Source organism: Phoenix dactylifera, chromosome 11 (genome assembly GCF_051530095.1).
Source record: "Phoenix dactylifera cultivar Ajwa chromosome 11, Ajwa_hap1_PhDact_Kaust_v1.1, whole genome shotgun sequence".
Lineage (NCBI taxonomy): Eukaryota > Viridiplantae > Streptophyta > Magnoliopsida > Arecales > Arecaceae > Phoenix > Phoenix dactylifera.
In genome coordinates this window covers 23,231,806-23,252,333 of record NC_143200.1, presented here as the reverse complement: position 1 = coordinate 23,252,333, position 20,528 = coordinate 23,231,806, and the positions used below count along the sequence as shown (strand labels likewise).

The following is a 20,528-nucleotide window of genomic DNA, read 5'->3' as shown; positions in this document are numbered from 1 at the left end:
ATTTCTAAAGACCATGACAAGCCAAGTTCACTTGGCCGCCATCGTCCTCATCCCCGGGGTCGGAGAACTGCTTCTTGGTCTGGAAGGTGGAGCGCAGGGGATTCTCGGAGAAGGAGACGTGACGCAACCACGAAGTGGAAGCTCCGGCGGCCCTGCGCCGGCAAAACCCTAGTGCTCCGAGGCCGCGGAGAGAGATTGGGGGAGGTTGGAAGTGAGGAAAAGAGGAGGAAGAGGGTAGAGCGAGGGAGTGCATGGCAAGGAGTGGGGGGTGAGGCCGAAAGTGTGGAGGCTAAGGAACACCTTGGCCTCTTGGACTGGCTATCGCCATTCTTTTTGCGAAGCAAGCATCCAACACACAGGAGACTCAAAAGCAGCAGCATTTGATTGTTAAACATAATTTATTGAGGATGTTGCATAGATACAAAAGAGCTTCCTCGACTTTTTTTTCTGCAACAAATAATTCATATAATTTTATTATAAATATATTGAAAAAATAGTAAATTTAAGAGCTCTCCAGAGTAATGCCGCTAACCATAATCTGGATATCTCGAAAAAAATGAGCTTCGGCAGTAAAAAAAAATTAGAGAGATGGTAGTCAAACGCTTGATGGCTTTCTGATTAAGCTTCCCCCAAATAAAACTCCCATCCCCGACTTGTTGATATTGTGCTGGAATTAATTATTTACCCCTCACGCTTGTATACCTGGTAAAATAAACCTTACCACTAGCATTAAGGAAATAAACGCTTGTATGGATCATAAACTTGAGAAGGCTGCATAGAAGGATCAAGAAAATTGTACAACCCGGCTATCACTAGCATTTCTTTATCAGGAATTATCAGAAGAACTACACAAGCAGTAGTGTATGTTCGGAGCAACCACACTCTCTTAATGCCATCTACTTCAGAAAAGAAAAGGCAGGATCAGCACTTAATACAAGGACTGTAGTACTTGTTTCTGGGCATATTTCAAGTGCACTTAATCATCATTTCTCAAATGCAAGATACCCTTTAAATCCGGCGCACATGTCCGGCAATAATTTTCATTTTAGCAAGTAAAAGTATCCCAACTGAAAGAAAGAATAGTAAAACAAAGGGTTTTTACCACCAGTTGTATCTCATTTACAAACAACACTTTGAGATGATTTAAAACTTGGAGGAAGGAAAACAATAAGGCATCACAGGGCATTAATCATCCTCTTCATCTCAGCACACCTCCTCGGATCAGGCTCAGCAATTGCTCTCTCAGTCAAAACATGTTTGATTCGGCACATTGACTTCCTTACCTGCAATTTAAATTCAGGCTACTAGATCAGAGAGGTTTATAATGCATTCAGTCATAGAATCTTATCCATTAAATGGGGGGAAAAGAAAAGAACATCAACTGAAGAACATCTCAAAGGAGCATCGTGAGTTAAATTCTGAGTGTAAATATGCTGGATGCCTTTTTTCATGACCAATCCACTCAATTCACTAGCATGTTTAACTTTTTATAGGAGAGCTTCTTAAGATATCAATAGCCCTTATGCAACACCTACAATGGGAACATGAAAGACCGATGAAGATTAAAAGCCTCCTTGACATGTAATGGGAGAGCAAGCATCTTGAAATGCAGTATGTTCATTAAAATGTCTTATCATATTCATCTTATGTACCATATACAAAAGTGACAATAAATTTTTGTCAAGAAGAAATCACAGCCATTAATTCTTATTAAATAAGTCTTGGCCTTTTAAGCCGTCATAAAAAATCAAACTTAAAGTGAAGTTTGAATCATACTTAAATTTCTGCCAAGAACCTTAAATTCCGATAAAGCCAATACAAAAGAATCCTATTTAAATTTCTGTCAAGAAGCTTTCATAAATTTCCGTAGATAAGCAAACTTAAATTTTTCCGAAGAAGCCATTGTGACCTTGAAATTTTTAACTTGAAAAACCTTGCACATTCAAACCAGAAAAAATTTTCCTAGAAGTTTGGTTGCCCAACATCTTTCTAAACCAAGACCTCTGCACATTACTTCTGATTGGCTGTGCTGGGGTGAGGGCTATAAGACTCAGATTGTGGATGACCATACGACTAAATATTAAGTATTGTCATACAGGAAATAGTTGGAATGGCAACTGGTTTAGTCTCTAAAGGTGCACCCTCGAGTCCAATTGTTCTGTTGGTAACTGTCATGGAACAAATTACCATGTGCTGATGTACTCTCTGCAAGAGGAATTGATCAGGGATATTGCTCAAGGTGTAACTTGGGTAGAGAAACTGTCGCTCATGCTCTCTTCTCTTGCCCAACTGTTAAAAATACTTGGGAAGAGTATCACATACAGGATGCACGGTCTGAAAGTTTCTGTTTGATTGGTAAGATTTTGAGATACCTTCTCCTACTTTATAATTCTAACAAACTGGCATGCAAAGGTGTCATCTAGCTCATTTGCCATGGATGATCTGAAATGACATAACTCCGAACCTTTTCCAAGGCATTAGATAACAGTCTGCAAAGATTATCCAGATGGCAACCATGCTTAGGAATATACCTTAACCACGAAGCCTATTAGAAAGCTAGAGAATCAACTACCTTAACTCCTCTTAGATGCATCTTATGTGTTGGGTGCCCCCACATCCCAATACTTTGAAGATTAATTTTGATGCTGCTGTAAGAAGTCCAGCTAGAGCGGGATTTATTATCCAGTACAAATCTGTACATATGCTGAGCTTGCTACAGCTTGTACGGGTTTGATGTAAGGGTATTTGGAAGGGGATTCATCTACAGTCATATCTTGGCTTACTCAGAGGAAATCAAGTTCCTGGCTTCCTTATTTGCTAGATGCTTGGAAGCTTACGGACATAATCAAATGGAAAACAGTTTATGAGATACTGCCTCTGTGAAAGGGACCAGATTCACCCTTCACAACTTTGTTCTAGTGGCCTAAGTTATCTGAACATTTCCAAAACAACATTACTTAAATCCAGGAGAAAGTATTTTCAAATTGAGTTTTGATGAAATTCAAATTAAATAATTTCTTTTAAAATGTGAAACCAATATTTCTGTGTGTTAAATACTTTCTTCGCATGTACCTTGCTTCATATATCTAAAAGTTTTGTAGATTCTCTAAATTCCTTATAACATTTATATTATTTTTCATTTTGCTTCATTTTGCATTCTAGAAAATCTCCCATGGTTTATATTTTCTCTAAGTTGTTTTTCTATTTTATTTTTCTGGGAATATCACCCAAAATTTTTTTGGGTGGTGCAATGCAACTGCTCCATGTATTATAAGATGCACAGCCAATTTTTATTGGATATTTTCATTCTAGTTCCATGAGTTTGGTTAGATTTATCTAGAGGACAGTTTTCTTGAAAAACATACTTTTTTAAGAAAAAGGTATCCTTACAATCTAGGTAAATACATTGAAGGGTAAAATTGATTATTAGGTTGCTTAATCTTTGTTTCAAAGGAAACCAAAGTATTAATTTTGTGATGAGACCAAGCATCCCTTCTTTCTCTTTCTCACCCTTCTTTTTCTGCTATCAAGACCAAGCCTCAATAGTTTTACTCCTAATCAAAGAAAAAAAAATTCAGCTACAATCAATCAATCAATAAATACCAAATACTTGAGGTATTGGTGACAATTTGAGCAGAATATGGCATTTAGGGAGTGCAAGGCTTCTTCTGGAGAGCCAATTAGTATTCTGATTTAGGTAGAATTATTGATATGTTGTTAAATAATTGTAGAATTACATCTTCAAACTATATTGCTGCTGCTCAAATTTTTCCCTTTTTAGATTGAATATGAATAGTTTGGTTAAGCTTGGGTCATACGTATTTCTTGATAAAGTTAATTTTAGAAAATAATTTTTGGTTACTTTTATCTTCTCTTTTAAAAGTGCAGTTGCACATACATTTTCATGAGTTTGTTAAAACAATTATACACAAAAACTACGTAATATTAATATATCTTAAGCATCACATCTTGTTTAACTTACATATCAACCTTATGTAACTTTCAACCATGAAATTTAGAGCCTGTTTGGATGCTTGCATCACTAATCCATCAGACAAGTCATTGGGTGGGAAAAATGAGAACAAAGCCTAGAGATGCAAGGCAGGGTAGTGAGATAATTGTGGCTGTGGTGATTCTCTTATCTTGAAAATTTGGGAATTTAGTGTTCCTTCTAAGAGGTAAGTTACATTATCACTAAGATTCAGGGATTAGATAATTTCAATCTTCCAAAATAATATAGACTCTCTATCACTTTGCTGACCTGTATACCCCTTCACGCTTTCCAGCTGATGGGAAGTTATCCTACAGATGGCTTATACAAGCATCCAAAAAGGCCATAGGTTTGTTAATGCTATATATGTTGTTAATATGTAAAAATCAATTATAAATTTATTTTCTTTGAAACATTAATCAAAACTATTCTTGCACAAATTAAATGGCAACCAAAAACATATAGGATCATTTTAAATGCTATGTCTCTTTGACCAGTTAAAACACTAAGATATTCTTTTACAAACATGCTTATCAAGAAGTTGAAATTGGTCTAAGCATTAAAAAAAATTAATTAAAGTAGTGCAACAAAGCATGCAACTTGCATATCAACATATTGGAATGTATAAGGAGCTCCCACAACCAAAGCTACCAGGTTACAACAACTCTATGAAGGAAAACAACACCCTACTTAATAATATAGAATTTCAGATTAAATTCTCTTACAAGATTTAAGATAAAATGTTGCTATTTTCCAAGCAAGATTAGACCATAAACAATCAAGCCACACATCGGATGTTTTAATCACATTATAAGGAAAGGACCATATACAATGAATCCAACATTTTGGAAAAAAATATCCAACGAAAAATATAAGAGGTAATTTAACAGAAAAAGGTAAAGCATACCTTGGGAATGCGTTCAGGGTTAGGAAAACGTAGGTTCTGAGCATTAAGCATCTGGCGCTGAGTCATTAGCATGTTCTTTTCCTTCAAAAGAACATACCATAACTTGTGAAGGTCATCCCAGGATTTGAGACGCAATTCAGAAGCTTTCCAGCTACGACCTGGAAAGGATAAAACTATAAGAATGGGATTTTTTTGGCTAAACTCTCTAAAGCACTTCATAGTTAAATAATACATACATGAGCCAGATAATAAGTGTGGCTGCACAGGTCAAACATCAAGCTCAGATAAGACACATGGCAGGATCATATTATTTCTATCGGTGCTATCAAAATTCTAATATGCAACTAGATCCCAGCACATAAAAAGCTGGAATCTGGAAACAGAAATTTGACTAGGAGCCCTACAAATGTACAAGAATATGTAGGTTATTGCTATTTGCTGATGACCAGTGTTTGAATTTCTTTAGGAAGCTAATCTCTCTTTTTTTTTTTGCAAGAATAGAGATGCAGTAGAGAACATAAAAAAAGTTGAATTAAGTCCTGCTAGTTATTTTTCAACCAAGTTAAATTGAAAATGGCATTCATACTTATTTCTGAGAGTAAGACGGAAAACTTCATGCCTTACCAAGCCAAAAACTTTCAGATTATTTCAAAAAAAGAAAAGAAAAGTTGTTACTGATTCTCCCTAGAGCATCACCATGTGACCAATAAGCTGCGCTTTTGAACCTTTCATGCAATACCTGTTGAGCTCAGTGGTTTTATATCCAAGACGGCCTCCAATCAACAATGAGCCAGCTAAGTGATATAGGTCTGGCAAATCACAGCAAATAAGCTCAACATGCCTTCCAAATCAATCTTTCCAACTAAAACATTTGGAAGTGTGACTAAGGCCCCATTTGGGGGAGCTTTTGGAGGGCCAAAAAGTACTTTCTGGGCCTCCAAAAGCACTTTTGGATGAAAAAAGGTATTTGGTAAAAATTTTGAAAAACTGTTTTAGCTTTTTCAGAAAGTTAAAAATAGTTTTTTGGAAGAAGCTCCATTTTAGAGCTTTCCAAAAAAACTGTTTTGAGCTTTTTCGGAAAGCTTTTTTTTTGACCAAAATATCTATAGCAAAATATAATAATTACATACTTTGTCCCTTTATAAACCTAAAAATCTGCTGGAGCCCTAACAAAGAATCCTAGCCGTAGATCAAACTCCCTTCCATGCAAAAAAAGATATTCTTGTTTTCTATTATTGTATTATACTATAAATATAATATTATATTACATTATATCATAATGCATTAATATGTTATGTTAAATAATTTAATATTATGTTATATTATGAAAAATTAATGTACGCTAATAATTATAATATTTTGCACCTTTAATATTGTGTTATACTATAAATATAATATCATATTACATTATATCATAATACATTTGATATGTTATGTTAATAATTCAATATTATATTAAATTATTATGCTATAGTATACAATGTTATATTACTATATTATAATAATATTATATTACATTACAGTAATATTATACTATATCGTATATTTATGTATTAATATATGTTATATTTTATTCTGCTTTGTTGTATAATACTATGCAATGTCCTTTATGGTAATTTTGTCATACAAAGATAATTTCTCAGTTTGTTTACCAAATACATGTTAAAGTGCCACAGCACTTTAGAAATATAGTTACCAAACAGCAAAACTTTTTATAAAAGTTCTACTTCAGAAAGTTCTACTTCCAAAAGCTCTACTGCCAACAACTCCCCCAAACAGGGCCTAAGAAGATCATGCCAGGAAGTTGCAATAGCACAATGATTTTGCTAAATTGCAGACATATAGTTGGTCAACCGGTAACCCCAAGCATAGATCAACAAGTAAGACCTTTTTGGTTTGTTGTAAGTGGGCTGAGCGGTAGCCTACTTCACTTAAGTGACCTTGGTTCCCCCTACAACGAAGTCACTCCAGAGAATTTCTCTCATTCATGGGCCATTTTGGGAACTAACTTCGGCTCCACTTCGTGCCAACCAAACACCCGAAGTGGGCTCCTGCTAGGTCGAACTGACTTTGGATGCCCAGTTAGGGGCAACTAAAGAGGCCCTTACAAAAACATATTTACAGCTATAGATCAATGATTTAGTGTATGGGTGTGAGACAACCACTAACACTATGGGTAATCATAGCAACCTGTTTAGAGTATCTGGGGGAGAGACTGCCGCAAGAAAAAAAAAGACTACCCATGGGAATCGGTTCTATTTTTCCTTTTGACCTGCTGAGGCTACCCATAGCAGGTGGTCAGGTTCATATCCCATTCCACTACATCGTGCTTGAATCTAATTAATAAGAACCTTTGTGGCACATCCCACATTACTGCAAGTAAAAAAGACATAGAATCAAGAAGAACGAAGCAAACACCATCGAACATGCAGAGCAAGGTTTAAAATCTCAGTTTCCATTTTGATGAACCAATAAGTTTCAAATTAAGTTGGTTTAGCAAATTTGATGGTTTCAGATCTAGCTTCAGCTGAAACTATAAAACGTTAAAAAAAGTATCAATAAGATTAGGAGAAACAAAAAGAAAATAAAATAGTTCAAGAAAATAAGTTATATATCATCTCTAATATATTACATTATTTGGGGACCTCTGATTGTATGCTTTCAATAGTTTCACATGAAAACAACAAAATTTTCAAAGAAGAATTAAAAAAAATTGTTCAGTATGTAATACATCACTTTGCCATCTAAAGGCTATGTCACTAAGTCAGCATATATTCATATGAACTTACTTTAAAAAATTACTTTGCTCTTGGAACCTAACATTTCATTGGTCTTGCATCTTCCAACGAATCACATAATGTAAAATTAATTTAGAGAAAATGCTTCCCAACATTTAAAGAAATATAAGCAATAGCTTACTAACAACGTAAATAGCTCGCATATACACTTAATCTGTCCCCATAAGTTATTCTCAATCAACACTCAGAGACCGACCCCAGAATTGACATGGGTGATTTAGGCTGAAACCAAAGGATTTTCAGTTTTGGTTTTCGTATCAAGTTTAAGGAGAAACTTCAATCCATGACATAGAGAATCAGGCCTCTTTACCTCTTTTCTTTTAACCTTGGAAGGGTTTGAATTCAAAACATATCCAAGCATTCTAACAGATAAATACAATGTTACTTCGTCGGACCAGGGAGGGAGTCTCAATCGATCTTTTCTAGGCGAGTTAGAAAGTGGGTTAAAGTTGATCCGATTATATCCGACTTTTAAGTCCAACTTTTATCGGTCACTGCCCGATTGTGCGGACCGGTCGGGAGCCGAGTCACTTTTTGAACCATTTTTCTTCTTTTTTGCCTCGGTTTCTTTTGAATAGCATACATGACAGTTTCCGAAGAAATGGTAAGATATGGGTAAGAGTTCTCGCAGATCTTCCTATTACGGGGAAACCTACAGAAGTGAGAATGGGAAGAGGAAATTACTGATTGATGCATGGGGTCTAAAAACGATATATAGGTCTGGCAAATCTGGCAAATCGAAACCTCATAAAGGCACTTCGCTTCCTGGACTATTTGAGGTTTTAGGAAGACGCTTCTAGGCTGAGGCTTTCGAAACTAGGCTTTCCAGGCTACTAACGGAAAGCGCCATAGTGCTTCTTAACGTAGCCAAGCTACGCCTGCTGAGCAAGATGCATTGCTCTTTCCTCTTCTGTGGACGGAGATCAGAAAGATACGCGGACGATTTGACCAAGCAAGCCCTGCCGCCAGCTTCCACCCATTCAAGAAGGTCCTGATCCGAGTGTTTTAACTTCCATCTACTTTTTTCTTTTTGAGGAACGGAATCTTAAGAAACTGAAAATCTTTCTGGAAAGAAGTAAGAAGCTGATTGTAATGGCCAAAAGGTCAATTTCGATAAGAGCCAGTGCTTCTTCTCGAGGTTAACTTCTAATTCCCCGAGGTGTTATGTACTGCTGTTCTCACCAAGTTGTATCCTTCATCCCTTAGGTTTTCGTTAATCCCACCACCAGCAAACCATCAACTAAACTTATCAATTAATATATGAAAATAGAAAATCAGGCCTCTTCACCCTTTTTCCTAGTTAACCTTGGAAGGGTTCGGTAGGTCTTCTACTTAAATTCACAATATGTCCATGTGTTCTAACAATAAATACAATGTTATAAGGATGCATTATTAAAACTATGTTAGCTTCTAATTTTCTATGATGCTATCCACTGCTGTGCTCACCAAGTTGTATCCTTCTTCCCTTGGGTTTTTGCTAATCCAACCACCAGCAAATAGTCAACTAAACTTATCAACCAATGGATGACATAGAGAATTGGCCTCTTCACCACTTTTCTTTAAACTTCAAAAGGTTGGTATGTCTTTTACATTAAATTCAGAATATCTCCAAGTGATCTAACAATGAAATATAATATTATAAAGATGCATTACTAAACTGTGTCAACTTCTAATTTTCGCTGATGCTATGTACTGCTGTCCTCACCAATTGTATCCTTCATGCAATCATCCCCTAGGTTTTTGCTAATCCCACCACCAGAACTAAACTTATCAATTAATAGACAACTTCTAGTCTCTTATCTCAGATTCGTGCCGTGCACAATTTAACCATTTTGATATATGTGAAACTTGATGAAAAATACTTTTCAGATCCATACCCCATAAAAAGTAGATACCTCTTGTACTTTCAATTCATAATTTTACAAGAAGAGCAGTACAATAAAGGATTACAAGGATAAAGTGTGCCATATAGAATGAGAATGTCACATCCTGTGTGAGATAAAATACCTGGCCCACCTAAGAACAAAGAGAAATATTTCTGAGACATCTCAAATTTAAAAACAAAAAGGATAAGAGATATACCGTAGACAACAGGCTTCTCATCATCTGTTCTTCTATCCACCTCAAAAAATTCCTGAAGAGGATTGTGCAATTTCTTAGCAGAAGCCGAAGCAGCAGCAGCAGCGGAAGCTGTAGAAGCAGCAGCAGAAGACTCTGACTTGGCTGCAGCATACAGCACTCTTCCAAAAACCCGTGACACGAACATGATGATATACCAGGTGTCTGCATCAGAAGTTTCAACATAATGAATCAAGCTTTAAGCAGTATATTGTATGACAGAATGCGATAAAATTTCTGCATAATTAAATCAGTGTCATCAATCCAGGTATGTCATTTAGCTGATCAAAATGAAACTTCAAGATTACAGCCCAAGAGCCCAACAGCTAACGGTGGCGATTCCTGGTGATTACAAAAACGCATCTTTTTGCAACTGACAAATAACGCTGAAGGAGGGTTCTATGACTAAGGTGATCTTGAAAACTTCTAGAATGCATATATAAATGAGAAAGGAAAAGAACAAGAACACTAGCATTATAGAAAATGGGACGGGTTTTCGTGTTTTTACCACTCGGAAGGGAGAAAATAAAGGAGGGACTTGGACGGAACCGAGGTGGCGACGAATCACAGGCTCCCAATCCACGCCGGAAGGAGGCGACGGGATGGGAATAGGATTCTCGGGAGGTAGGGTTTAAGGTGGACAGAGGTGAATTAGAATGGTTTTCCAAACCTGATCGGGCTGTGAACCAGAAGAACCACCGGTCCGACTCTATTCTTTCCTCCTTTTCAGGCCGGTCCAATCATTGACACAGACAATTGGACCGGTTTCCAGTTATAGGGTTGATACGCTGCCCTGCGGCCCCACTTCTTCCCTCCCCTCGTCGTTTAGGATTAGGGTTTCAGGGGAGGGAGTCCAGAGAGGTAAAAAGAATAACAGAGAGAGGGGGGAAAGGGTTGAAGAACCAACCGCCGAAGACTGAAGCGATCGAAGATCGTCGGAGTAGCCGATCGGAGAGCCGGAGGATTTAATCGGCTGGCCGGAACCCAAGCGAGGAGAACAAGGGAGAGATAAGGCGGAGGAGAGACGGGAGGGGAGTGAGATCTCGAGTTGTGAGATCGGAACTCGGGTAGACTCGGGGATAGACCTGCTCAAATCCGGGACGGGCCTGGGTCCGTTTTCAAGCTCGAACGGCCGGGCCAGATCTAAAATTTAAGCCTATTCCAAAATATCCTATCTTTTTTTCAGCCTATTCCAACTTCAAAATCTATGCAAATTGATGAATAATTTAGATTATCCATGACTTTGATATCTATCCAAATGAATAAATATTTAGATCATTCATGTGGTTGCTTTGAGATCTGTATAGGCGGATGAATGTTGGATCATCCATTGCACAAATCTCAAAGTACTTCAAACTTATTTGTTCATCCACTTGCACATCTCTCAAAACAACCAATCCATGAACAGAATTATCCATCCACCTGTACAAATCTCAAAACGAATAGTGGATGATCTATATTACAAACCGCTTGCACAAATCTCAAAGCGAATGTATAGATGATCCACAATATTCATCCTTGCATAAAATCTCAAAGCGATCAGTGCAATATCAAGATTATTCATCTACTTGCATATATTTTAAAGCAACTACAAATAATTTAAATATTCATTTGCTTGCAGAGGTGACGGGGGTGGTGGGATCCCGAGGATGAAGGTGACGATGGATTAGTGGGATGGTGGGATGAGACGAAGACAAAGGTGAAAGGGATGGTGGAATGGTGGGATAGGAGGAGAAGATGGAGGGCATTATGATGGAGAGGGAGGGAACTCGAGGCCCGACCCAAAAGCCCAAATCTCGAAAAATACCATGCTCGAGCTTGCTAAGTGCGCCTGAAAGCTGGGCCCAGCCAAGTGGGGCTTAAAAGCTCGACTAAACAAGTGGTACCCTGGGCTCGCCCATTAAGCAGGTCTACTCCGGATTCGGGAAGTGAATACATGGTGGTCAAGAATATAGATGGAATTAAACCACCCGAACTAACCTGAGCCGCAGCAATGCATCAACCATAAAATTCAAGTTTTCTAGATTTTATTATTATTATTTTGAGAAATTACAACAAACATGCTAAAATTTAATTTTTGGTTGTAGTTCATCGAGGTTTACTTGATCCTAGATTTCTAATTTATGTAACGCTTTTGGAGTTTTTTTTGTTTTGTTTTGATTGAATAATTTGATGAAGTTCTTAGATGCTTCACAGGCGCTTGACATGTAAACATGTGGCAAAAAGTGTATGCTAAATCAATGGATTCATCAATTTTAAGTTGTCCTAAAATTCAGAGTTATGACGAGATCCAAAAGATTGATGGAGAAAACTTTGGCATACTTATCTATGGAGCACGCCAGAGTTAACATGGCTCGCTTCGATTGGGATGGAGATTTGGATGGCAATGAGGCTTGATTTTTTTTTAAAAAAAAGGCTTTTGGATGACAAGGCATGGCAATCTCTTTTCGGCTTTGACGGGTAAAGTTGGCAAGCCGCCGTTTAGTGGATGCCGGGAACGGACGCTCGAGTCCTCCATGGGCCCCACGTCGGAAAGAATTTCTTCCCTGCCTCCCTTCGCCTCATCTTCCTAACGACGAAGTGAGAAGAAGCAAAAGGAGACGGAGGAGGAGCAGATCGAGAGAGAGAGAGAGGCGATGAAGCCGCCGGAGAATTCAGAGGAGGAGAGGATGGGGATGGGAAAGGAGGAGAGGGTCCTAATAGAGCTTTGCTGCTCTCTTTCCATGAGAGCCCACTCCTCCTCCTCCTCTGCCTCCCCCTTCCTTCTCCATTCCCTCTCCCACCCCTCCCCGTCCTCCATTTTCGCGTTCCCTGGGTCTTGGTCCGCCGAGGACTGGATTTCCGGAGACCGAGCTTCCTTCGGGGAGACGGAGGTCGACTCCTCCCTCTTCCCCTCTCTCAAGAGCATCGGCAACGATGTAGCCGCCCGCGTCAACATGGCTTTCTTCCGTTCCTTCCAGAGACTCCTCGCCACTTCTAGGCTTCAATCAGAGGTAGGCCATCGCCTCCCTTTCTTCGCTATTTATAGAAGTTGTATGCAATCAGTCTCGAAGTTCATTCAGAATGAAAAACTGGTTCTAGTTTTTGTTGATTAGAAGATGGATTCTAGTTCTGGAATTATCTTATCATTATTCATCAGTGTTGGAAACTAACAAAATAAAAGTATATAGAGAGGGGGGGGGGGGGGGGGGGGAAGACGGGTCTAATTGGTGCTGCTAGGTTTTAATTAACTAGCAATTTTGAGCTTCCATGTTGCTATCTGTTTATACTTGCATGGATTTAGATGCATGTCGGTTAGCAATTTAAACTGGCCGATCATCTATCAAGATGCTAATGCCGCAGTCCACGGTCAAGCCACATGCATTTTCCGTATACTGTACAGTCTGTACTTGAATTTGGAAGATATAAGATTTGTCAACAAATATAGGTGTTTGCAAGGTTTCCTCTCCTCAGTGCATCTAGATTAAGCTATCTAACTATGATGCAGTTTGCAAGAACAAATCATCCAATTGGCTGCTCACGAGATCGTAAACTCGTACCAACTTATGTGGCCATGTGAAGAACCAATCTTAAATACCAAAACTAATGTTGGAATAGGTTGATTTGGCTATTTAAATGACTGAAGCTTACCCAAAATTGATTCTAACAGGCCTTAAATTTGAGTTGATTAACCCAAAAACTGAGGCATTCAGTTGAGTGGACAGCAGCAATAAGAGGGAAAAACTCTATATGACTAAAGAAAAGCATAAGATTTAGGATTGAAGGAAAATTGTTAGTAAAAATGAGTGAAATTTAAGTGATATCTAAACTTAAAAAATTATAGCTCAAAATTTACGTCACTTAAGTGATGAATTAGAAATCTTAAAGGTGATGATGTTAATCCTAGCAAATGTAGCTAAAATTCAGATATAGTTCCAGGCTTTACGTTTTATATGGACAAAACCTGATAGAAGGTTTTTTTTGCACTACTGGAGTCTCCACTAGCGAAAAGCAGAGGAATCCTCATTTTGAGTCATAAGGAAGGGATCATCACCTTCTTGGATCTGAAATCCAGCGCATAAGGGGAAACGGGCAGGCTTTTTTAATTTTGAGTTACTCAAAGTAAATTTGTCACCCTGATTACACATTTATATAATGACTTAAAATCAAACTTCACTATAAAAAAACTAAATTCTTCCCGGTCAACCAAATTCTTTGACTAGGACTTTTGCAGACCCTCATTGATTATAGTAGTATTGTTTCATCAATTAGGACTATCACCAGGGCTGTCAAACAAGCGAGATGGTTATGAGCAGCTCTTTTTCAGCTTAAAACTCGGCTCTGCATGGCCTTGCTCGAACTGTAAATAAGCTGAGCTTAAGCTAGGATTTTAATCTCAAACAATAGATGTAGTTTTAACTCTCAGGCATTAGATCTTGACCTATTGGCTGAGATCCCCTGGAACATATACTGCACTGTGCCTAACCTTCCTAATGCAACCACTAAGCTGTCTCCTTCCTTGCTCCTCTCTGTTTTGTTCTTCCATCACTCCCCTCCCCCCACCCCCCACTCCAAAAAAAAAACCCACCCTGATTTTCCTGCCTTCTAACAATATTCCAGTGCTTCTACTTGTCTCCAGCCACCTCCATCACCACCTCATTGTCCACATCGAACCTCTTCTCCAGATCTACCTCAGTGCTGCCTCCCCACTCATCAACTGTCCTCCAACCAGGCCCCTTCCATACAGCTTTTTGTTGCCCCTTCCATACAGCTTTTTGTCTATCACCCTATTTTCCCTGCTGCTCCTTCATCTTCACCTTCCCTGCCACTACCACTATAAAACCATTGAATTCTTTCTTAACCTCATATTGTCAAGTAAACAAGCCTAACTGAGCTAACCCAAATTAGCTTCAACAATCTCAAGTCCATTCTAGATCGCTCTAGAACAGCTCATGTTCACACTAGCTGTCAAATGACTGATTAAATAATCATATGTGAACTTTAAAATTCACACAATGTATGACTTGTTGCATTAAACTTTTGTTTCTGAAATTGATCTAATAATGGCAACAAGCATAGGATTTTCTGTCCTTTTTGCTCTAGCCTGCTTAGCCTAATTAATTTTCCTGGGATTCTTGAACTGGTTGACCAAAACGCATGTTTTCCTCAATTGATTGGCTGAGTTTGATGTTTTCAAGATTGAATGGCTGATATCTTGACGTGACATTTTTCCTATATTTTCTGACCTCTGAAAGATCCAAATTGTTCTCTTGTTTTGTCAATTTGCCCCATTATTCATTTGATTGAATTCTTTAATTCCAAGATTCCTTCCAATCTAAACTTTTGATGCACTGTTACATGAATGCTCAAAATATGCTGCTGTGTCAAGTGCCTATGAGGTTGTGTTGCACATTGCATGTTATTATGTTAAGTAATGATACTTTGGACAATAAACATCTTCAGTCTAACCCAACGTGAAAATGCATTATATTATGTTAAGTAATGACACTGCATCTCCAAAAAGAAGGAAAGGCCAGAGAAGTTTACTCAAAATCATAATGTGTCCTTTCTGCTCTCCAATCATTTATGTTCTGCTGTAGAAAGGGTAACTGGTCCAACCCAGAGAACATCTTAACTAGGAATATTTTTTATGGATTGGATGCTATATTCATTCAGTTTCTGTGGGAAAAAAACGAGCAACAGGCTCCCGGTTATGCTATAAGAAGCAATGAGTATATTAATGCTAAATAATGAAGCCAGAGGGATTTTAAGACACAAATTCGATTAAATTCTGGATTTTGTTGAAGTTTTATTCATATTGTAATATTTTATAATCTCAAAATGTCAAGCCTTTCTTTTCATCAATTTTGTTGTTGGACCTGTATGATATGTATAGATGTATTTCCTCCTGTAAGATAATTAATTTGTGAACATGTGTATACTAATTTCCAGGTTCATAGAGCGATAGTTGAAAAGAAGAGGATAGTTTTCACTGGCCATTCTTCAGGAGGTGCAATTGCTGCCCTTGCTACTATCTGGTTACTAGAGCAGTGCTTCAAATTCGACAATAGCAGTCAAGTTAACCCTTTTTGTGTAACTTTTGGGTCTCCTCTTGTTGGAGACCATGTTTTCCACCATGCTCTTAAGCGAGAAAATTGGTCACACTGCTTCTTGCATTTTGTCATGACACTAGATATTGTTCCACGGATTCTGTTAACTCCTTTGTCATCCTTCAAAGAAGAACTTCAAGCCATTCTGCATTTCTTATGCCCTAGATCATTATACTTCAGCCTTGAATCCATTGGGAATTCTCAGCTGGTAACATTTTTCTATAGCACAGTATTAAAGAGTGCACTATCAATTTCTAGCTATAGGGCCTGTTTGTGCATGGGATGTACAAACCCATCTCTGGGAGCTTTAACTGCCTTCATCAAACTTTCTCCTTACAGGCCCTTTGGAACTTACGTTTTTTGTACCAGTAATGGGAGATTGGTCCATGTGAAGAATTCAGATGCTATTTTGCAATTGTTCTTTTACTGTCTTCAGCGGGATCCTGCACAAACATTATCAGATTTTGCAAATAAAAGCTTAAATGAGCATTTGCAGTACGAGTTAAAGCTAAAGGAATACCTAAATATGGAAAATGTAGTTCATTTGGATTGTTTGAAAGCACTTCAATTGTCCTTAAATAATGGGGATGGTGATAAGATGCAAGTGGTTGGAACAGCATCAGAAGATCTTGAATTGGTAAGTATCTTATTTGCCTATCTGTTACTAAGATCTTGCTGTTTTTTTTTTTTTTTTGGGTATGCAATTGACATAATTCCGAGATGTGTATTATTTTGCATGTGAAAGGTTTTCGAGTAATATCATTGGAAATCACACACACACGGCACACACATTACCAGGATGACTCTCCAAGTTTATGGGGAGAAGACAGTGGAGATCAGAAAATATGATAAAGATATTGTTTCACAAATATAAGGTGCAGTAGCATCAAAATTCTGGTATTCTTAACTAGAGCATCTAAATTACTCAACATTAACAAGAAGACAACTGAATTTTGCCTCACTACATCAGCTGTATATCTAACTCCCAACTTCTCCAACTCACTTTCTTATCGGGGAAAAAACCAACAAAACAGCAAATATGACCATGAACCCATTGGATTAGGCTCAAATTTATGCCATTCATTATTGTCATGGCTACATCTTCTGTCATTGAAAATGTTATAAATCCCTTCTCGTTTCTTCCGTCTAGGTTTGTAGGTCTCACTTTCTCTTTCCTGACCCTTCAAAAGAAAATCCCAGCCCCTCTTCCTACCTATTCATCTTTGCAAGCCTATACCATCTTGATTCTCTCCATCACTTAATCCACATCCAGTGTGATGTCTAATTGTCTTCAGTGGTTCTCAATCCTATCTTTTATCTTTTATCATTCTACCCCATTCCAGCTAATCATTTCTCATCTCTGCAACAATAGTTTTATGTGTTAGAGCAATCTTTTGCCAGAAAAGTTTAGAATGATATGCATCTCATGATCATTTTTTGTTTCCATATATAGAAGATTGCTTAAGTTTCCAGCATGAGAATTTAGCATAATTTTGTGCTTAAAACCATCCATCAAATGTTTATGCATCCTCCATCAATCATTATTATTAGTTTTGATCGACCACCACCTACTCTGATGCGGACAGCTGTGATGTTGGAAGTATGGGCTGATCATCACTTTTGCACATTTCAAAGATTATTTTGACCCTTCTCTAAAACTCCTCCACTGATTATGCTAGCATTTTTATATTCTCAAGGGTGAAGGAAAATGCATTTTATATGTTTTAGTTGTGACATACAAGTTCAACCCAAGTACGTTATAATCTTCAGAAGCTTGAACTCATTATCCCCAGATCCAACAGAACTCTCCTAGCCTGTTGAGTTAGTGCACCATGGTACATGTGCAATAATGGTATAAACATGAAAACAAACTGCTGCTATAGAGCACACCTATATCACCATTTCCCTCATTCTGAGGCTGGGTGGGCTTCATCAACCAAAACACAACAAAAACATGCAAACAAACGAGTGTGTAGGTCATGGAAAGATTCCTTTGTTACTACAGTTCCAACTGCAGTCATAATGTATATTAATTGTATGCAGCAAAAGTATTACTGTGTTCTAGACCTGATCTTCTCCTACCGCAAGGTTCTTGGCATAATTGACATGCCAACAGCAACTTTTTAAGGAGAAGATGAAATGTTGAGAACCAATCATTGCATATTTTTCCCCCTCATCTTGATATTCTATTCGCAATTGTTCTGACTTGTTTCATAAACTTAGCTGACTGTGTTATTTCTGGCATTTCAGAGCAATGAAGCTATGTTGTGTCTTCATGCTGCAGAAGAGTGGGAGAAACAAAGACAGAGGAACCAGGTCAAGATTGACGCCAACTATCACAAGATACAAGAAGCCATGAAATTCCTGGACAACTATCGTGCAACATGTGAAATACGAGAGTTGAGTTACTATGACACCTTCAAATGTCAAACAGATGTTGAAGATTTCAATGCTAATGTTAAGAGACTTGAACTAGCAGGGCTTTGGGATGAGATTGTTGAGATGTTGAGAAGGTATGAACTTCCTGATGGTTTTGAGTGTCAGAAAGAGTGGGTGGATTTGGGTACACGATATCGTCATTTGGTTGAGCCTCTGGACATTGCCAACTACTACAGGCACTCTAAAAACGAAGATACAGGATCCTACTTGGAGAAGGGTAGGCCCAGACGCTATACATACACGCAGAGGTGGCTCGAGCACGCCCAACGAATGACTGCAGGGTCCAGCTTGGAATCATGTTTCTGGGCAATGGTTGAAGAGCTTTGTGTTAATAGCTGTAATAACAAGCCCTTTGAGGAGGCAAGGGAGAGGATATTAGAACTGGAGAACAAGACACTAGGGTGGTTCACTTCTGGGAAGCTGAGCAAAGATGTATTACTCGGTAATTCGACCTTTGTCAAGTGGTGGAAGACTCTTCCCAAACAGCATATGTTGGAGTCTTGTATTGCAAGATTCATAGATGCGGAGGAAAATTTGCCAATGATATAATAATTTTGTGTTTGGTAAAATCTCTGCTAGTTGCCGGGAGGTAAATTTCATGCAGCAGATCGGCTTTTAGTTTGCTGCTAATGAAATATGCTAAACAAACTGTATTTGCCTACCGTAAATGGGGTGAGGTTTGTTAGTAATGAGTTACTCATGCTATACTATCATTTCACTCTAATGACCAAGCTTTTTACATTGTTGATGTGGGACTTTGATGTTGGATAGATCTTCCACTGCAATCCATTGTAGGTATTCCACCATAAGTTTAAAGGTAAGATACGTATCACTCATATGGAAAGAATGTGTTTGGTTCAGGGCTTTAACTGACAAATAAGAGATGAAAAATCAACAGGTTTGGCTGCATCCTTTCATCCAGAAAACAAATTCCATTATCAAGACTGTGCTGTAATGATGGAGGTCAAGCTGACAAGTTCCCACCTCTACTGCTGTCAGTTGCTGTTCTTCGATCCCCATGCCTCTGTGAGTAAACATTGTTTCATGCAGTCCATGTAATGGTATTGATTGCTATCTTGATTGTTATCAGAGGCGGATGGCCGGGATGGGGGGCAACCCCCCCACTCCCACTGCTGCTGCTGCTGGTGCAAGATCTGAAGATTTCCTCATCGATGCTCTATTATCATATAGATCAATGACACATCCTCCCTTATACTGTTATACATCACACCCAAAATTACTGAAAAAAAAAAAAGTTTATTGGCGTTTCTTATCCTTTTTGAAGAAAAGCATGAATCATTCTTAACCTTTCTTTTTGATAAAAACATAAATCATTCAGACCTTCATATCCAAATTAATCATATTTTGTTTCCTTATAAAGGGAGTCTGCATTTGTCAAGGAAGTTCCAAATAAAATTCATCATAAGCTGCAGTCACTATGCTAACCATCTGTGTTGCTCGATTGCCCATGACAGCGGCATTTTTCCCTCTCTGCTTACCCATCTATTTCTCAATCTCTCTCTGGCATCTATCTCAGCCTCTAGTTTCTAGCAAGGGGGAGAAATAAAAGAGGATGGGGTTTTTGAAGAAGAGAGGACCTAAGCAGTCATGATTCAATGGTAAGTGTTGCCGCTAAAATTCCAACTTGATGGAGCTCGGTGGGCTGGCGCCAAAATCCGACCCAACGAAACTAGATGAAAAATGAAGAGCGGATGGGAGAGAGGGCATAGAGCTATTAATCGGAAAGAACGGGCATGATGTAACCACCGGATGTGCAATAACTATTGGGATGTATGGGAGGAAATGTAATCATCTTGCAACATGCCTCATAAATGTATGGAACCTTTCTATAGTTAAGTCAGCCGAGCTTTGGTGGAATAGTGGATATTTGAGATTGTGAGTTAAGTAGTGTAGGAGAGAAAAAGCGTATTTGGAGGTCCTTCGGATCCTGTATATCTAGAAGGAATGGCATAAAGCTATTATCCAAAAAGAACGAGCTTGCCATAACTGTTAAATGTGCAATAACTGCCTAAATGTGTGGGATAAACTGTAACCATCCCACAACGTATCTCATAAGTGCATAGGGCTATAATCGCCCTCCTTAATAGGTTTTTTACCGCCTCAATGTGCCTTAATTCAAGAACACATAGCACTTCATTATTGATCGATCAGTGGGACATATGACA

At 38.3% G+C, this 20,528-nt stretch overlaps 2 protein-coding genes across 3 annotated transcripts; one reads left to right on the top strand and one right to left on the bottom strand.

Annotated features, from left to right (window-relative positions):
• Positions 1 to 1,007: 1,007 nt before the first annotated feature.
• Positions 1,008 to 11,048, bottom strand: LOC103713854 (uncharacterized). Of its 2 annotated transcripts, none has more exons than XM_008800897.6 (4): positions 10,722 to 11,048; positions 9,779 to 9,979; positions 4,899 to 5,056; positions 1,008 to 1,283 (listed from the first exon to the last, which is right to left on the bottom strand). In XM_008800897.6, exons 2-4 carry the CDS (start codon positions 9,960 to 9,962, stop codon positions 1,176 to 1,178), a joined length of 450 nt encoding a protein of 149 aa, XP_008799119.3. In that variant the 5' UTR covers positions 9,963 to 9,979; positions 10,722 to 11,048; the 3' UTR covers positions 1,008 to 1,175. The 2 variants fall into 2 exon arrangements, with proteins under 2 accessions (XP_008799119.3, XP_008799120.3); XM_008800898.6 differs by lacking the exon at positions 10,722 to 11,048 and adding an exon at positions 10,323 to 10,673.
• A 1,127-nt stretch (positions 11,049 to 12,175) lies between these two features.
• On the top strand, positions 12,176 to 19,090 carry LOC103713856 (protein EDS1B-like). Its single transcript, XM_008800900.6, has 3 exons — positions 12,176 to 12,807; positions 15,746 to 16,540; positions 18,154 to 19,090. Exons 1-3 carry the CDS (start codon positions 12,451 to 12,453, stop codon positions 18,889 to 18,891), a joined length of 1,890 nt encoding a protein of 629 aa, XP_008799122.3. The 5' UTR covers positions 12,176 to 12,450; the 3' UTR covers positions 18,892 to 19,090.
• Positions 19,091 to 20,528: the final 1,438 nt, after the last annotated feature.